This window comes from Coturnix japonica, chromosome 11 (genome assembly GCF_054131305.1).
Source record: "Coturnix japonica strain WE chromosome 11, WE-NBRP24, whole genome shotgun sequence".
In the NCBI taxonomy this organism is placed as follows: Eukaryota; Metazoa; Chordata; class Aves; order Galliformes; family Phasianidae; genus Coturnix; species Coturnix japonica.
Genome location: NC_140673.1, coordinates 5,661,691 through 5,680,457, shown reverse-complemented (window position 1 = coordinate 5,680,457; position 18,767 = coordinate 5,661,691). Strand labels below are relative to the sequence as shown.

Here is an 18,767-nt window from a genome sequence, read left to right as displayed (position 1 = left end):
GTGCCGACCAATAGTCGAGCGCGCCGCGTCCCGTCGGCGAGGGTACGGCGGGTTGTGATTGGGCGGCGATCGGGGCGGGCCCGGGGCGGCGGGCGGCACCATGTTGTGGAGCTGGCGGCGGAACCGGGCGGGACGTGGGAGCCGTGAGAGCGGGATGGGAACGGGAACGGGAACGGGAGGGATGGGGGGTGGGGGATGGGATGGGGGATGGAGGGTGGAGGGTGGCAGCTCTGAGTCCGTCCGTGTGGCTCAGCGGGATGGCGGCACCTGAGGGCGGGCACACCCCTGCCCGGGGCGCCTCCGGCCTGGGAGCCCTTCGTGTGGGGAAGGAGGAGCCGTTATGGCCGTTATTAGGGCCGTTATGGCCGTTATGGCCGTTGTGCAGCGGCCCCTGCACAGCCCCCATGTGCTGTGGGTCGTGGTGCCGCCCGGCGCTCATCGCACTGACAGCGCAGCCGCCCGCACGGCCACAGTGCCCGGCTGGCTGTAAGTCTGCGCTCCCATTGGGAACTGCAGGTTTAGTTGGGGTTATGTAAAGCAAACTTGAAGCGTAGGCAGGCACTGAGGGCTGGCCTGCGGGAAAATGGGTGTTTTTAGAGAAAAGGAGAAGCTGCGATAGCAGGCAACTGGGTACGGATGAAGCTTGGTGTGTTGGGTTACTAAATGAGTACACGGCACAGTGTACAGAGAGTGGAAGGGACAGAATGAGAGGAGAAATGTAGGCAGTGAGGGCTGGGAGGAACATTGAGCTGCTGGGACTGAAGCACGATCCGTGGGGAGGGAGATGTCAGTGCTGTGTGTGCACATGACATGGGGAAAATCCAAAGGTACTGTTGGTGTAGACCTGCCTGTTGACTGCGGTAGCAAAAAGCTGGTGTGGTTGTGTCTGTTCTTCTGGTTGATGAGAAGCATAGGAAAATGATAGAGGAGGAAGTGGATTTTTTCTGTACTAATGGGTCATGGAGATGGAGTTTGGAGAGAGTGAGGGGAAGGGAACCAAAGAACAGCAGTTTTAGAGTCACCTGAGCTTAGTGGGAGCTGAGTGTTGGTGCCCTGTGCTGGGATGAAGGTGTGTTGTTCTCAGTTACTCTTTGTGTCGTTAGCTCTGTTTGGAGGCTTAAACACTGTTTGCCTTTCCCTACTCTGGTGCCTTTTGCTATTAAGGATGTGTGGTATTATTTCAGACTTCTCATGTTCCTGTGGTGTAAGCTAAGTGGCTTCCTTGCTCCTTGTTGCCTGCTGTGGGGCAAAAAGCTCCGTGCTTTGTGTTCCCCGTTTGCTCCTAGAACCATTTCCTTGTTGTGTCTCCTCAACGCTCACCTCAGTCCCTCACTTTCTCCTTGGCCCTTTTGCCCTTTGATTCATGCAGTTCTCTCTCCTTTATTTCCCCCTATTAAATGGCACTGTTGCCATTATTTCCCTTCTTTCTGTGGCCACCCTTCCCATCTCTGTCCTTGTTCCAGGACCATTTTCACATGTCCTGAGCTCTCATAATCCTCTATTCCAGTCTGTTATGACAAGTACTTGTACTTTTCATTTGAAGGAAACTACTTGTCCTTTTGGGAGAAATTAATTCCTTTCCAAACCAGATGAATATTTCTTCCAGTACCCCAGTGCTGTCACTCTTATTACCTCAAGTTTCAAACAATGAAGGTGAAGCTCTTGCTCTCCATGGTAAACTTGCTGATAACAGCAGTGTTCAACATGATCTAGAATTACTCGTTAAGAAAGGAAGGTATGAAATTATGACTGGGGACTGAGCCTGATCTGCTTTGCTTTCTTCAGCTTTAAGAATCCTATGATTATTTAGGGCTCTCTGCAATACTTTTCTTTCTGTCTTTACCATTGTTAGGGCTCTCAGTTCAGCTATGTCTTCCTTGCCTGTGCTTGTTATCAGGCAGTATGCAAATGGATGTGCTGTTTGCAGGAATACAGGCTGCCTCCACAGCATAGAGAGGAGCAGTAATTTGTTTTAATTACCATATAAACGTCTGGCTTGTTGTCTTGCACTATCTGTACAAGCACCTATTTTCCAGTAGATTAAAGTTAACATCGCGTGGTTAGCACAGGAGCACAGCGCTGGTTTAAAGCATCCCTGATGCTTGGTAGCCAGGCAGGGCATGATGGCTGTGCACCAATGCTGCTTATAGGTTTGTTGAGAGGTGAGGCACCTCTTGCAGCACCATTAAAACAAACGTTGTGAATTGAACTGTGCTCTGGGTAAGTTTTTGGGGACAAGGCAACGTTGTGTTTCCTGTTTTTCTTCTTGTTAATTGAATTGTTGAACTGAATCTCAGTTGTTGAGATTACAGATACTTTGTGTGCTTTTTGTGGTTACGGGTGTTAGGTTGAGATGTGTAGTTAACCACAAGAAAGTGAAGTTGTCGCTTTTCTTTTAAGAATGGAGGAAAGAGGAGTAAACTGCAGTGGTTACAAATCAAAGGCAATAAATGAAGTCTGTTGTGTCTTAACACCTTCAGGAAATGAGGCAGTGAAGCTGTTATAACTGACTGTTGGATGTCAGAGGACCTACCTGGGATATCTCTTGAGGGATGTATCTCTAGGAAACTGGAGGTGGTGTGTTCTGCTGATGGAGGGGTGTTGGTGCAATTGGAGCCATCAGCTGAAACTAGTTCTCTGCAGAGGTCTCTGCTGCTGTAGTTGTAGCTAGCAACAAACTTGTGATTTTTGGCTCTGTAGAGATGGTATCAGGCAAGTTGCCTTCTGTGTGCATACAGGGAGGCAGTAAAACAGAACAGAAATGCTTGGGCTTTAGGATATAAGTGTAGGTAATCCAGACTTATGTTCCAAGAATGGATTGATTTTTAGCTTGTGGGAAGGCGATCTTCTAAGTGTGTGTTCTGTTTACTTTCAGGAGTTCCAGGAGATGCTTCGGTGGCAATCTGTCTTTCACCATGCAAGCTACAAATGAAATTTGGTAACTAACTCCCTGCTCCTCACCTGGTCTCCAGCAGACTTCTCATAACACTCAGAAGAAAAGGCCAGAGGAGAAGGGCCCAGGCTCACCATGAAGCTAAAGCAGCGAGTTGTGCTGCTGGCCATCCTCCTCGTCATCTTCATTTTCACTAAAGTTTTCCTCATTGACAACCTGGACACCTCAGCTGCCAACCGGGAGGACCAGCGCGCCTTTCACCGCATGATGGCCAGCCTGCGTGTCGAGCTGGACCCCCGGCTTGACCACACCTTGCAGTCCCCTTGGGAGATTGCAGCCCAGTGGGTCGTGCCCCGCGAGGTGTACCCTGAGGAGACACCCGAGCTGGGGGCTGTCATGCATGCCATGTCAACCAAGAAAATCATCAAAGCTGACGTGGGATACAAAGGGACCCAGCTGAAAGCTTTGCTAGTACTTGAAGGAGGACAGAAGGTTGTTTTCAAACCCAAGAGGTAAATATTGCCTTCAGTGGTGTGGAGTTAATAGCTGCCTCACTTATTTATGTTGTTGCATTTACCTATGTTAAAAATTTGCAGGCAAACAGAAAAGTCATTCTGTTACTTGTGAGACAATAGAGAGCCTTGCTGGTCCCCTGGTTACCTGAGGTTACCGAGCCAGTTGTCTCTGGCTGTACACCTTGAAACAACCTTTAGGAATGTTGATTAAACCTGATGGTTCTGAGCAGCATCTTCCTTACTCTGAAGTGCTGGTTCTGGCAGTGTGGAGGGTCTTTCTTAGTAAAAGTCGTGTTAAGGTGCCACGGGGGAATGCAGTTCAGGAACAGGGGAGGAGTGAAGGTTCACAGTGGTCTTAAAGCATATCTGGGTGTCTGGTAAAGACTGTTAAGATGACTTGTAGGTCAGAGCAAAAACCCCTGCATTGCTCAGCTGCCAGCACTGAGTACTGGAGGAGCAGATTAAGAATGGGCAAGCAGTGATACTTCCTTGGTGTGGCCTCTGCTTATAGTGGCCTGAAGGGAAATTTGACATGATGGAATGCTTATGAAATCCTGAGCCCATCTATAAAGCTTTTTGAACTGCTTGCCTTCAGGGAAAGGGGGGAGGAGAAAAGAAAAAGATGTAGAAAGGTAAGGTAGTTGTGTTTTATGAGAGTGCATTGCAAATTTCAGGTGTCATTGCAGAGTGATACATATCCCTCCAAAGGATATTGGATTGAGGAGCATAAAGATTTTCTGTCATGTTAATGAGTGATTAGAGTTCTGTTTGTAACTGCTGAATAGCTTCACTTGCAGGTAGGCTTGTATTATTGTAAGATAGCCTGCTTAGCTTTTGACCTGAGTGGTGTGTGGAAGTCACCATGTTGACCAACCTTTTTGAGTGTGCTTACCGGCTGGAAAAGAATGGATGCTCTAGATTTGCTACCTGTGCCCTAGGAAATACTTGATGCCTACTGTGTGTGGAGGCAAGAAGTTGATTGTGTTTTGCCAATACACTTAACTCTGCAGCTTCCAAAATGTGATCATGCTTTCACAAGTCTGCTGTAAATGTATACGAAGGACATGGCCTTGAGCCGGTGTTCTGAGGGCGGCTATCTCATTTCAGAATTACTCAAAATCTAGCTTAATAATGATTAATGGTTGCTACCACTGCATGTCAGTGGTTTATGTGAAGCAAGTTGCTTGTCAGATTTGGAAGGAATCTCAAATCCTCCTTCCAAAGCCCGCGTGGCATCTAGTGCTGGTTAGTTCTTCCTTGAGCTGCCCTGCAGAGAAGCCAGAGCATTTACTCAGACTGATGAAATGTTGTCTGGCTCCAGGGATCTTCTCTGCATAGAGTTAAAACATCAGAGCCCTGTGGCTTCACTTGCACCACTACTGCTTGAACCCCCAAGTCTGTTAAAAATCATCTGGTTTACGCAGTTAGATTCATAGGTGGAAATGGGAAAATAGGAAACCTGTTTTTACCTTACTTTATGTGACAGTGTGCTGTGTTTCACCCATTTGCTCGTTATTAATTGTGTTATTTTATGCTTATCTGGAGATTGCAAATCTAGGCCTGATTCAGATCATGTGAATCTGTGAAATTTCTCTGCTTTGACTATTTAGCTGACATCTGTCAAAAAAATAAAGAGGCTGCAGTTGTGATGCATGTCAGATTTCTATTTCTTGTTGGTAATTGTCTTTTCTCCACCAGAATAAACAGCCTTTTTATATCCTGCATTCTCAGATTCACACTTACTGATTTTTAAACTACTAAAGATAGCATTTGACATTTCTGCCACAATCTCAGGTTTTATTTTCATGTTCATCTTCAATCCATTCTAACCCCCAAATCATTTGCAGAGATGCTGCTTTCCAGTATAAGTAGGCCCCTGTTCTGTAGCTGGGTCTGCGTTCTTTCTTCTTAGACATGGCTTGGCTTATGGTTGAATTAAAACTCATTAGTTTGAATGGGCACTGCTTCCCAAGCTCTTGAGACCGCTGTAAATTACTGATCTTTCCTCTTTATTTACTACTTTAATGGTTTGTACTCTATTTAAAATCATTAATAATTTTCCATCTCCCATAGGCAGTCATTTTGAAAGTGACCCAGTGAGTGTTTAACTTAGCACTGTTCTTGCACTTGTTACTCTGAACAGCCAAACTGATGGAAATCCTTCATGAATCATTCTTTCTTACTTCAATTGCAGGTATGCCAGGGATTATGTAGTGGAAGGAGAACCGTATGCTGGCTATGACAGACACAATGCAGAAGTGGCAGCCTTTCACCTGGATAGGTATGGAACTATTGGGCTACCTGGATTTATCATCTGTGTTAAAGGTTTTTTCAGTCCCTTGACAGATAAACCTCAGATGTGAGCTGTTTCTCACCTTACCAATGTCACATTACTTTAGGGTTAGAATGATAAGGGTTTCTTGTGAAACTGCATCTCAAAGATCTATGCAGATTTCTGTCATTAAAGATTTTTGTGAGGTATTTGAAAAGGAGACTGAGCATCGTATTTGGAAGAATCTCTTCTTGGATATGTACCTCTGTATTCTTGTATTCTTCAAGAATTCCCAGCGAGATCTCCGTGCCCTCAGAACTAGCACTTACATTGGTTGTCGTGGTGACAGTTACATATTTTGGCCCAAGATGCTGCTGTTTCAGAAAGGACCTGAGTGACACTGTGTTAATCTCTGATGGAGCAGCTGTGCAGTCCAGGGTTCTGGGCTTTCAGCTGTGAGCCCAAAGCAACAGGTTTTCCAGGTCTAAGTTCTGCATTTGTTTACTTGTAATGCCCACATTTTTTCAAGCTTGCTTATCTGTTTTGTCTTCATGCAAGTCTTCTGCTTTCAGACAGGTGCCTGTTCTTAGGGTTATTTTGTATTTATGGGGCTCGTATATTGGTTATCCATCACAAACAAAACCAGCAAAAAACCCCACTCTACAAATGAAACAAAACCACAGCTATTAATGAGAGACTCTCCCAGTGTTGCTGCATTGATTGTCCCTTGTTCAAAGGCCAGACTTCTAGACTATGTACTTTCAAGCGTGATTGGAATGAGCTTAAGCATGACATTTTATTAGGTAGCAATTCCCACAAATGAATGATCTTTGCAGGTGACCAGCCCAAAGACCATATGGTTGCTGCTTGATCCTGTTCACAAGGCAGATGATAGATATTTCTGGCACAAAGTTCAATTTCTGAGATTTGGAGCGTGATGCATCCTGTGTTGCTGTGCTGCAAATGGCCTAATAAAGAACTGTCACTGATATCCTGTAAAGCGAGTCTAACATGCAGGCACTTCAGGAAAAGGAATTTCCTTTCTTTGCCTTGGAGCAGCAAGAAGGATGCTGCAGCATTCCAACTTTATTCCCTGGTCTCAAATCATCTTGATTTCGCACAACAGCACAGAGACAGACAGTGTATTGTTTGGTTATTTTTAATTCAGAACTGCTGTCCATGTTGTTCATTCTCATTTCTCATCATGTGTTTTGTGGGTTTTTCTTTCCTTTTTCACCTAAATCAGGATTCTAGGTTTCCGACGAGCTCCTCTGGTTGTTGGCAGGTTTGTGAATCTACGAACAGAGATCAAACCAGTTGCCACAGAGCAGCTTCTGGGTACCTTCATGACTGTGGGTAAGTGGATTATTCCATGGATTCTCCAGCCCAGTAAAGAATAGTGCTTAATGGAAAAAAGAATGGTGGGATTCTGACACAGTTATAGAACAGTTAACTATGATACAGGAAGCTGGTAAGCCTCTTTCTGTGCCAGGATAGATCGTAATACTTGTATAACCCCATTTGGCGGGGGAGGAGAGCCTTATTTTCTCCAAGTAGTTTTTCCATCTGTAATTTCTCAGTTCCCTAATGCTGCTGTTACAGATGAGGATTTTTTGAGTAAGGAAGTTATTTATTTTCCCAGAAGTGGGTAGAAAAGTCCGTGATAAGACCTGAAAGGAAAAGAATGGAATTGTATTTAATGTGAACACTGGTTATTTGGGATAATTTATAGAGCTGGTGCATTGGTTGGCGTTAGGTGATGTTTGTGCCACATCAGACTCTGGTAAGCATTCATAACTATCAGAACTTCCTTATGTTGTTTACAGTAATAATGCTCAGTAGAGATGATTAATGTGAACTCCTGCCAGGTGGTCATCAAGCATCAAGAAGGGACTTAGAGTGCAGCCTTAACTCTTCAGGCTCCTCATAAAATACCAAATTGTTACTGGTTTGTTCTTGATGGGATGAATTAAGTGATGGTTGTTCGTTACAGCTGCTATATGTGACTATATGTATTTCTATTACAAGTGCTGCTGGTAGTCTCACCTACTGAGTTAACATAACACTTTAATTATAAGGCTGAACTTTCAGACAGTGACTTTGCCGTGCCAAACCTTTTGCACTCTGACTGGGTGTCTGCCACAGGCAGAATTTACTTTTTTCTCATTTCAGCCAAAATAACTAAGCATTTTTCTAGCAGAAACGTTGGCTTGAAAAGAATTTTCATTGCCTTTCCTTAGATTTCTTGGAACTTCTTGTTCTACAGAGCATGAAGCGCAGAAATGGTGGTACTGGGGAGAAGAGTGCATGGGGGGGGGCAGTTGTCCAGGTGTGATGCTAGGAGTAAGAGCCAGGTTTCAGTGAATAGGGGACCACAAAAGTCTGTCTGTCTAAAGGATTATGCTGCGGGATTTGAACCCATGGCAGAAGGATGGGAAGTGTCAGTATCTGGGGAGGATGGTGGATGTAGAGCTGGAGAAAGAAGGGACAGGGAGTGTGTCCCTTCCTTGTGATACCAGTGTTGAGAAACGTTTTGGAAGAAGGTCTCTGAGAGTGGAACTGGGATTGACTTGGCAAGATTCAAGCCACGGGAGGCTAGGAGGATGAAACAGAAAAGGCTAAGTTAAAGATGTTAGTTCAGGCAAGTGGACTACAGGCTTCAAAGCCATTAAAAGACTAGAGACTGCAGGGTTTCATTCCTGTCCTGTCAGAAGACACTCATGAAACATTTGACACTACTATGTTCCTGGGTCGTAGGTATAACAGCTTGTTTCCCCATTGAGTCTGCTCACGTAGCGTAGCTGTTTCATGGGTCTCAGATCTCCAGCTCCATTTGAGTTCTGCTTAGTCTTTTTTTTTCACTTGTTTCTCTTCAGTCAATGTTTTCAAAGGGAAAAAAAAAAAAGAAAGAAAAGAAGCTGCATATTAAATAAACAGGGCTAAGGTTGCAAAGTCAAGTTCTCAAGGATTAGGAAGGGGTCATAAAAACTTGGTGATAGCACAGTGTTGTATTATCTCTGTGTGATAAAAATACAATTGCTCTGGGAAAATACAATTACTCTTGCCTTTGAGTATAAGTCCTTAATGTTGTTTTGAATGAATAGATGTCTGTTTAATCCCTTCTGAGCCTCTCCCTCTTAGAGAGAGGAAGCATGAGGTCAAGTGCAGTGAAATGCTGTTGCAGGGAAGGCTCTGCTGCAACCACATGCTCCTGAATTTCCCTCAAACTAAATTCTGCTTTTTGATGGTCTTTGTTTTTTTAAGGTAATAGCACTTGCTTCTATGGAAAGTGCTACTACTGTCGGGAAACAGAACCGGCTTGTGCAGATGGGGACATCATGGAGGGGTCAGTGACTCTCTGGCTACCAGATGTCTGGCCTCTTCAGAAGCATCGGCACCCATGGGGTAGGACTTACCGTGAAGGCAAACTTGCCAGGTATGAGACAGTGATAAGGTTAGTCTTTATATGTGAATAATTAATTCTAGAATAACCCTTGCAATACAACGGCCAGTTAAGAAGCAGGTCTTCTCTAAACCTGGAGTTTTGTCGGTGCCTTTCTTTATACAGCAGTAGAAGTCAAGAGGTATGGGATGAGATTCAAATTAAAGTGAGCAAAAAAAGGAACTTTCATTGTTTTCCATGGCACTAAGTGCTGCCTTTTTCCTTTTTCTTGCACGTTATTTAACTCCACCATACAGTCACTCCAATCTCTGAAGATCCAAGACTCCTGGGCCACTAGACCTGATTTTAATACCATTGGTGTTTGGGGACCATGCTCAGTATATAACAATGCTTTTAGAGGAGATCAAACATGGAATCTGGTAGTCTTGTACAGTAGATGTAGTATGTTAGTGTTTAAATTGGAGTTTGATCTATTTGCCATGGCCAGAGCAGATGGAAAAGCTTACTGAGCTCCAAACCAAGCCTGTATCCACAAGTGGAAAAACTTTTAGTTGGTGTTCTGAAATTCCAGTTGAGTTCCAGTGATGTGATTGCTCTCAAAAGGAGTCTCATCCAATGGATTCGTGAATTATTTTAGGGTATTAAATGTAGAATTGGATTTCAGAGTAGCAGATACTATCTCCTTTTCAACCAATCAGAATCAGCTGTATTTAGGACATGGTCAATTACAGTATTAACCGACTGAATTTCTTGGAAAAGTGTTCTTTTATTGTTTTTTATCATAGACTACCTGCTTATGTTGGGTTCTACCTGTGCTCACTTAATATATGCTGTAGTTTAAACCTGACTCATTCAGATTGCGTGGCTCTGTTGTTCCACATCTTACTGTGTTGTGCATTTCACTTTGAGGGCATCAGGAGAACGAAACATTCCAGATGTCTCACTCCCTTTTTTTCTGCTTCTGGTAATTACAAAAAAGTAACCGTAGGAGTTTTCTTCCTGATCTTGCTGCTTATACTCTGCCCTCAGTTGGCCTCTTGAACATAATTCATATAGTGCCATTAGTCTCCATAATTTTTAATGGACATGTAATAGATAAAATATATGACCTTCAAAGTCCGAGGCTAATTAGATACTAAGAATGAGTAATAGATGTTGGAGAAAGATCTGTCCTGAGAATTCAATGAAAAATGGGAAGAACAGAGCATAGCTCAACATTGTTTCAAAGATATTTAAGTACCAATCCAAAGTAAAATAGAAACGCTTGAAGGAAAGAGAGTAGGTAGTGTTCTAAGTACAAGGAAGAATGCATTCTGAGGCATTTGCCTTGTGGGTTTGTGCTGTAAATTGAATACAAGTTTGACCTGGATGCAAAAGAAAGATGGAACTAGAGAAGTGCTAACAAAAGCACTGAGAAGGTAATTTTGTGATGCTTTCCTTTTGGATAACTGGGGGTAAGATGGGATATTGGAGCTTAGAGTCCAGACCTTTAGAAGGTGAGGTTGGTGTGTGTGACAGCTCTAGTTGTTAAATTCTGATCTTCTCTCAGCTTTTATTATTTTTTGAGCACGTCAGTCCTTCCAGCTTTTGTTTCCTCCATTTGTTTCCAGTTTGCAGATGGTTTAAGGCATTGCCAACTGCTATTTTGCAAAGGATCGTTTCATTCTTTACATGGAGGATGTTATAGATGTACTTGTTATTTAGGTTGACAGATGGAAAGGAAATATGCCAGAGATCTGGCTGATTTGGTGGTGGTGGTGCATAGCTCTGAAAACTGTGAAGAAGGAAAGGGGAAAATTTAGAAACCGAGCTTTGGGGAATGGAGATGTGATATTTATGTTCTAAGTCTACAGGTGTGTGCACATGCTATGTGCATAAGAAAAGGAGAGAACAGAGAAGCTTTGAATCTTGCCAATGGAGAAGGTGAGAGATTCCAAAAGAAAAGGTGCAGAGGAAAGAGGCAACTAACGAGCATACGTGGGGCCCTTCTCTTTAAGCCAGTGGAGATCATTAGTAACTATGAAGAAGTTATTGCATTAGACAGGAAAACAGTCAGGAGGTAGCTGGAAAGCAAAGCTGATGGGAGCAGATCATAGCAGTAAAAATAGCCGTAGTACTTGAAATCTGGATGAAATGAGAGCAAACCAGTCACGATGGACATCCATCCATGCCATGAGGCAGCCTGAACACTGCTGGCTTGCAATCAGTGAGTAAGCAATCTAGCTTGTTCTGTTGGAAGACGATACGAAACCTTTCATTAGAACTGTGACTTGCTCTGTACAGTAAAGCGTTAACATAGGTTTTATTCTTCTGATGACATTTTTGTCTGACTCTTTCTTCTTTCAGAGCCTTGATTTGCTGCACTCAACTTTTCTTTAAGCACTGATGACTGAATACTGGGATGGCTGTAAATACTTGTGGTGTGCAAGGATGGATCTTTCTCTTGATTTAGTTTGATTTCTCTTGCTGGCCTACAGGTGGGAATATGATGAAAGCTATTGTGATGCTGTGAAGAAGACTTCACCCTACGACTCGGGCCCCCGTCTGCTGGATATCATTGACACAGCGATATTCGACTACTTGATTGGGAATGCTGACCGGCATCACTATGAGAGCTTTCAGGATGACGAAGGAGCCAGTATGCTTATCCTTCTGGATAATGCCAAAAGGTGAGAGTAGGGGAAATCCTGGTGGCCGGGCCTCGGCAGGTGTGAGGACTCATGTTTATCTGCTCTCTCTGTTTTCTATCTTTCTCTTGCTTACTTTTCTGTTACTAATTGCTTTTTGTTTTGTTTTCCCTAAAAATCCAAAGCTTGCTTTCTTAATACTCACAAAATATTAGGTACTTTCAGAGGCTGTGGTACTTTGTGCTCTGCTTATGATTGTTCTGGGTAAAGCCTTAGTCAAACTACGGGAACTCCCAAATTAATCCAATAGAACTCCTTTATTAGAAGCAGCATTTTAAAGGTTTGTTTGCTTCTCCTACCACAGACCCCCTCTCAATTGTATTGTCTTAAGCAATGTTAGGTTATAGGGTTTGCTATGTGTGAGTGCTGTGGTATAAGCAGCTCCCTTTATAACGTTGCTCTGGGTGATCTGGCATTCCATGCCTTCTGGATCTGTCTGCTATATCAACAGAAGTTTAAAATGACGATAGAACTGATACTGAAAGCAAAATATGGTAGAGGAGGAAAAACATACTTTCAGGTACGTTATTAGGAATGCCACTTCTGCAGAACCACATGTTGGAAAATATTTAAGGGACTTACTAAATCATTTCTTTATATAAAACATGAACTGTTATCAGGACAAAAATGAAGTGTAATAGTAACTGGGAGGAACTGATGAGAAGTCCTTCCTGAGGCCAACCTTTACTATTGTGTCTTCTCTTTCTCCATTTCACTTCCATATTATGGATTCCTTTCCTTCCCTCTTCCTTTGCTTCTGATGTGTCTGAAGAAGCTGAGCTGAGCATTTTGTCTTTATACGCTAGCCTTTTCAGTAACACTCCTTCAATTATGTCAGCAGGATGTGTTCTACCTTGAGATTGCTAAATTATTGCTGTGTTCAGATTGCTCGAGGTGAATTTGGCAAAAAAAAAATGGCTTTCTGTAATGCATTGGCAGTGGGCCGGGGGGATGCTAATTTGTTAGTCCCTGGAAGTGAATGTAATAGTTGAGGATCACAACAGACCTTTCTTTATGGTGTGTGCTTATGGTGTTACAGAAACACTTCTGGTGGGGCTTTACAGGCCAAGAAGAAAATTGATTTTTTGAAAGCTTGGGTAAAATTCTTTCTGCTTCTTTGAGATTAGTGTAGGGAAACAGCTTCTTAAAGCCACTAACAAGAGAATTGTTGGAGCAGAGTAGTGCCAGACTCATAAGGTAAGTTATCTTTACTGAGGGGAAAGTTCTTTGTTGAAAGCAATGTTAAGGTTAAAATACAATTGAATTCTTTTGGCAGATCTCCCTTAGGGTGTGTAATCATGAAGTGTTAAGCTTGATCACCGTGTACACTGAACTGTTGATCTAAACTTGGCAGACTAAACTAGCATGTGGCTGCTGTGTCACTCATTCCCTGTCCAGCTGTATCAGACAGGCAAAACTCATGCCCTGTGTCCAGAGTACTGCTTACTACTTACTACTTTCTTCCACTTTACAAGATGAACTTCATTCCTCAGCTCCTCTAAAGTTTGTTGAACTGGGTTACAGTTCAACAGTTTGAAGAACTGGGTACACTCGTGTTTCTTCCATGTGTCTGGTGTGTTAGCTGACACTGTTGAGGGTTATATCTGTAATTGGTCATGACCTGTTTATATTCTCATTCAAATGACTTGAGCTATTGGAGCATGAAATTGCCTAGTATTGATTTTTGAGTTCTTTACAAATCTGTTGATGTTGAGAGCAACACTGTGTTCAACTCATTTGCTTTTGTTTTGCTTTTCAGCTTTGGCAACCCTGCCCTGGATGAAAGAAGCATCCTAGCTCCTCTGTATCAGTGCTGCATGTAAGTGAAGTGCAGAGATGCTGTTGACTTTATTTATGCAATTGCTGTCCTTAGATTTGCAATAAAATTATGATTGAAGCTTTCTGGCAACCTGAAAATACTCAGGTACAATGCTTTCCTGTTTCGAAGTACTGTGTCTGCTTGATGTGTTGACAATGCTCAGGAGGCTGAGAAATGCATTTTTATTAAGGCAGTATAGGAAGCAGTCTCACCTCCAGGCCACTGGATCAAATCTGTCCTTAGTCAGTATGGCAGGTACTTTGCATCCGCAGCTGCCTGCATCCAGCTCCTGCTGAATGGAAGTTCACATGACAGTTAAAGTTCTCCCTGACAGAAACTATGACCTCAGTGTACCTGGCAACTGAACTGCCTTCATTTCCAAGTGTTATTCCTAAGCAAGACTGTAGCATTGCTCAGGATGTGGCTTGCAGAATGGCTTTCAATTTTTGCAGGTTTTTGTTTTCAGCCTTGTAAACTGTTTTTTTTAGTCATTTTTTTTTATGCCTGTGGGCAGTTAATTTCTGTTGGTCCCCTCTCTCACCAGGCCATTGCTGCTTCTCATTAACAAGTAGTAGATGCAAGTACTCAGAAGAAAATATTGTTATATGCAGCTGTTACTTCATGATAACGTTGACCCCTTTAGGCCTGCCAAAATAAGCCTCTAGCTGAGAGTTCTTTGAGGCTGTTTGTGGATGGTAGTGTCTCCTGAATCCCTCAGGGCCTGGGAAACCTGGCAGCTCTGCAGAAAGCCTGAGCTCTCACCCTGGCTTGCTCCAAATGCCACTAGAAGAAGCCATATGCTGAATTGTTTTACTGCTGGTTTGTTATAACACTTACTTGTATTGCCTGTTTCCTTAGAGTCCATCAAAAGCAAAAGAGTTCAGACTTTTTTTTAGACTTTTTATTCTAAAACACAAAAATGTGCTAGGAGAATCCCAGGAGATTCCTGGGGCAAACTATTTAGATGGGCTAGCGCAAAATAGTTAACGGCAATTAAAGCAGAATGATCACTGATGTGTTCGCTGTCTGTGGAAGTTCAGTGACAGATTCTGACAGATTTGTGTCCTTTGTGATTAATTGCTGATCAGTGATGTTCTTCCTGAGGTAGTGTGAGTTTTGTTTTTGCATTAACAGCCAGACTATTGATTTTGTGTTTGAAACTTTGTCCAGAAGGCCTCAGGGCTGGAGAAATTCCCTGCTTGGAGCTGAAAGTGTTCCTGTGTAACATAATAATTATGTCACTTTAGATAATTGCTTCTTCATTTCAAGTTACACCTAGGCTTATTGCCTGTGCTGCAGTTATATCTGGGCCCTGCTATTCCCAAACCATTTCTGTAGATAACATCGTCATGTGGCAGGCTCCCTCAAGAGGCTGCCCTGAGCTACCACTGATGCGACTTGAACCGGACAGTGGTATGATGACGTGTTTTGGTTTTTTTTTCCTGCAGCATCCGGGTTTCTACCTGGAACAGACTCAATTACCTGAAGAATGGAGTACTGAAGTCTGCCTTAAAAACTGCTATGTCGCATGATCCCATCTCACCAGTGCTTTCTGACCCTCATCTGGACGCCCTAGACCAGCGGCTTCTCAGCATTCTGGCTACAGTGAAGCAGTGCACAGACCAGTTTGGGCCAGATGTTGTGCTGGTGGAAGACAGGATGACACTGTCTCATTTGTAATTGTAGTGGAACACAGATGAAACTCCCTTTTTAAGAAACAAACAAACAAAACAAAACAAAAAAAGAGAGAGAAAAACAGCACAATCAGTTCTGAAAGGCTGTGGCCAAGATGGACTGAAATGAACAGGAAAGCTTCCGAGCCAGAGAAACAGAGGTGATGCTGGCTTTTACCTTGGGCTGACAGCAGTGAGAGGTGGGAAGTTTGAGCCTTGCACGGCTTGGTACCTGTAAGGGCATCATGGCCATTGTGGTGTGTCCATTGCCGGCAGTGGACGTTGCACTGGATAAAAATGGCTCTCGGTATTGGTGGAAGTGTGTGGAATACAGACACTAATGTGTGGACTGATTTTAGAAGGGACAAATGGAGATGAACAGTCTGATCCTCCGCCCTTCTCTTCCCCACATACACTCTTGCGAGTTTTGTTTGATTCAGGGTTGTACATAATCAGCTGTGAGCTGGTTAGGTATTTTACTGCTTCTTTAGAAAATGAGGAACTGGTGAATAAAATGGTTATTGGACTGAATAGTTGCACCCCTCGGGGGGTGGGAGGTTCTTCAGAATGCCATTAGGGGTGGGAGAGGTGACCTCTCAGCTCAGTTACCCTCAGTAAAAACTGGGGAAGGGGGTTGTCTCTTGTGATAATGTTTCAGTTCTATCAAACATTTATGCACAGGGTTGAAGACTTAGGAGGACAGGGTGGTTATGAGCACTTGATAGTTAAGGAGTTAAAATAAGTTCCCACGTGTTCTTCACTGTTTCCCATTTGTAAGGAACCTGGCAAGGTCTGAGTTGGGGAAACACCCCTCCAGTCCTATGTCAATATTAACCAAATCTTTATTATATTGTAGCTGAGGAGGAGGAGGACAGAGTCTGTCCTTGGAAGCAGATTCCATTTATCAAAGTTGTGCTACTTACTGCATGCCCTGTTTAATTTGGAGAATCTGGATGTGCCGTGCTGCTGAAAAAGAGGTATATTGATGGACTTCCCAGTAACCTGCAGCCATAGGAAGGGCCCTGAAGGGTGGAGAGAACCCTGAGCTAATCTCACACGGAGAGAGCTTGCTTCTGTACACACGGGTTGGTGCTGCTGTTCTGTGGAGCACCAGCAGTTTTTCAGGCCCACCTTCTGCCTGGGCTGTGTTGTGGCTGAGCTCTGAAGCTGTGAGCACTTGCAGCCTTGCCCAGCTGCTTCCTGCAACTCACACTGTGCTGTGCTGGAGTTCCTGATGGTTTTGCTGTAAGGTGAGGATCCATCTGTACCAGTTGGCTTTGCAGAGTGGATGAGACTCTGTGCTAGTCCTGTCACCCCTCAGCACTGTGTCTGTCTGCACTGCAGATGAGCTTGTGCCCCTTGAAACTTGTCACACTGGTGGCAGGTCTGAATCTGTCTCCAGAAGGGAAACAGCTTCCATTGTACTTCCAAATTTACCAAATTCACATCAATTTTCAGACAGTATGGAACATAGAAGTAAGGAAATGGATCACTTCCCAGAGTGATCACGTATTATTGGATTTATGAGCTAGAGCAGCAAAATGTCAGCTTAAGACCTTTCTCTTAATTTGTCTGTCAAAATCTTTCTAGCTCTGCAGCAGGGTGACAGGCAGATAAGATGAAGAGCTGCTTCCTGTTGCTTGCACCTGCTGCCGTACCTGATCAAAGAGGTGTTAGTGAAAGAGTTTCTTTTTAAAAGGAATTTAGTTTGAAGTCTTTGTACTGCCTGAGCAGAGTATCTCGAAAACAGAATGCGACTGTTTTCCTGACACTGGCTTTTATGTTCTTCTAGACATCTTTCAGACTTGGCCACAACACAGACTCACCTCACAGTCAGGACTGGAGCTAGAATTACTTCTCGGTGCTGCTTGTTAAGGCTAACACACAGCCAGTTTTTGGACACCGGTGTTAAACTGGTGCCTGTTTGTTGCTGAACAGGATAATGTAACACACGTGCTACAAGCCATGGTCCTTTGTGCATGTAGGTAGTGTGGGCAGTGCCTTGTGTGTCCCCTTAGCACTGAGCCAGGGGCTGGGAGCTGAGTGTGAGCAGGGGCAGGAGCTGCCAAGGGCTGACCTGTCTGTCACTGCCTGTGCTGCTGTGGCACAGGTGTGAGTGGTTGGGGCTGACATTGGTGGAGGTACTGTGGGCAGCAGGTGGCTGGTGGATGCTTTCATTCTGAAGCAGAAGGGGCTTACACCGAGGTATTTGGACATGAGCTCATTCCCCAAAAAGTTCAAGAGGATTTACACAAAAGGGGAAACCGTAAAGCACGTTATGTTTATTCTTTTAAGCACTTAATGTTTTGGGGTGGATCTACAATCATTGGAAGTTTTGATTCGACCACTCTTAGTCGTTTACATTTGACTTTAACAACAGGTTTCCAAAAAAGCATCTCTGTCTTTATGAAATGAATGTTCAGTGCTTATTGCTTTGTATGTCACGGGCTTCTACACCAAAGCTTTTGCAGTCAGATCAGCCTTGGGGATGAGTTTTCCATCAGTGCGTATATCAAAGATTTAAAGCACTATTTTGGTTTAGATTTAAGCAAAGGGCGTAAAATCAAGCATCATCCTTTAGAAGCGTGCAGGAGGTGGGTGCTTTCCTTTTCTCCTTTTGTATTTGTATCATATTGATGCTTCTGGTCACTGTCAGCACTGCTGGAGCCTGGTGTTCTGCAGCAGGGAGGAAGAATCAATTCCTCTCATACCCCAAATCAGGAGGATCCGATTCTGGCATTGTGATCATCTCTGGTGCTTTGGCAGCAGTCATTGGTTTTGTTTCACTTGAATATGGAACCCTGATAAATGTTAAACTCCGTTGTAACCGTTGCAAAGGAAATAAGCTGCGGCATCCACATGCAAACCAGAATCTGCTTGAATCTCTGGCAGTAGTGCCACGTGCGAGGCAAGTACTTTGTTCTTAAGTCGATGAGGGTTTTGTGGCACTTCTAATTCTTGTTCACTTTGCACACTGTAATTCCCAGCTCCAGATGTTACCAAACGGTTGTGTTGTGGATGTTAGTAATATCAGAGCACTCGAAGCACAGGAATCAAGAACTAATTAAAAAGAAACAGCAGATGGCTGATGATGCTCTATCTCCTCCTTCCTAAGTCAGCACTCGGGCTGGAGGAGCCCCTGAGACTGGCTCCTCTCCCAGCAGCGAGTGAACTGGAGAGTGTCTTGCCAAACAAACTTCAACTGAAAAATAGTAATTTATTAAGGAGGTAATTTATTTGCTGTGGCAGCTGGAGCAAGATGCTTGAAACAGCCACCCCTGTTGGAGCTGTCGGAGGATTGCCCCTGGGAACAGCTGCACAAATGGAGGTTGCTAATGAGAAAACAGAGTGCAATCACAACTTTCTACTTGTATCCCCCAGGGTCGGGTTCTGCATAAAGGAACATTGTGTGAATAAAGATTTTAATAAAGCGGTGCTGATGGGTTGTTTAAGTCTCTCTCCCAGCCCTCCTCCCTCCCCTCATTCCTGCATGTACCGAGTTGAA

At 43.8% G+C, this 18,767-nt stretch overlaps 1 protein-coding gene across 2 annotated transcripts; it reads left to right on the top strand.

Moving 5' to 3' along the window:
- Positions 1–71: 71 nt before the first annotated feature.
- On the top strand, positions 72–18,697 carry FAM20B (FAM20B glycosaminoglycan xylosylkinase). 2 transcript variants are annotated; one of them, XM_015869687.3, is made up of 8 exons: positions 72–143; positions 2,876–3,405; positions 5,603–5,689; positions 6,927–7,036; positions 8,945–9,116; positions 11,561–11,752; positions 13,530–13,589; positions 15,038–18,697. In XM_015869687.3, exons 2-8 carry the CDS (start codon positions 3,029–3,031, stop codon positions 15,267–15,269), a joined length of 1,230 nt encoding a protein of 409 aa, XP_015725173.2. In that variant the 5' UTR covers positions 72–143; positions 2,876–3,028; the 3' UTR covers positions 15,270–18,697. The 2 variants fall into 2 exon arrangements, with proteins under 2 accessions (XP_015725173.2, XP_032302307.2); XM_032446416.2 differs by lacking the exon at positions 72–143 and adding an exon at positions 252–486.
- Positions 18,698–18,767: the final 70 nt, after the last annotated feature.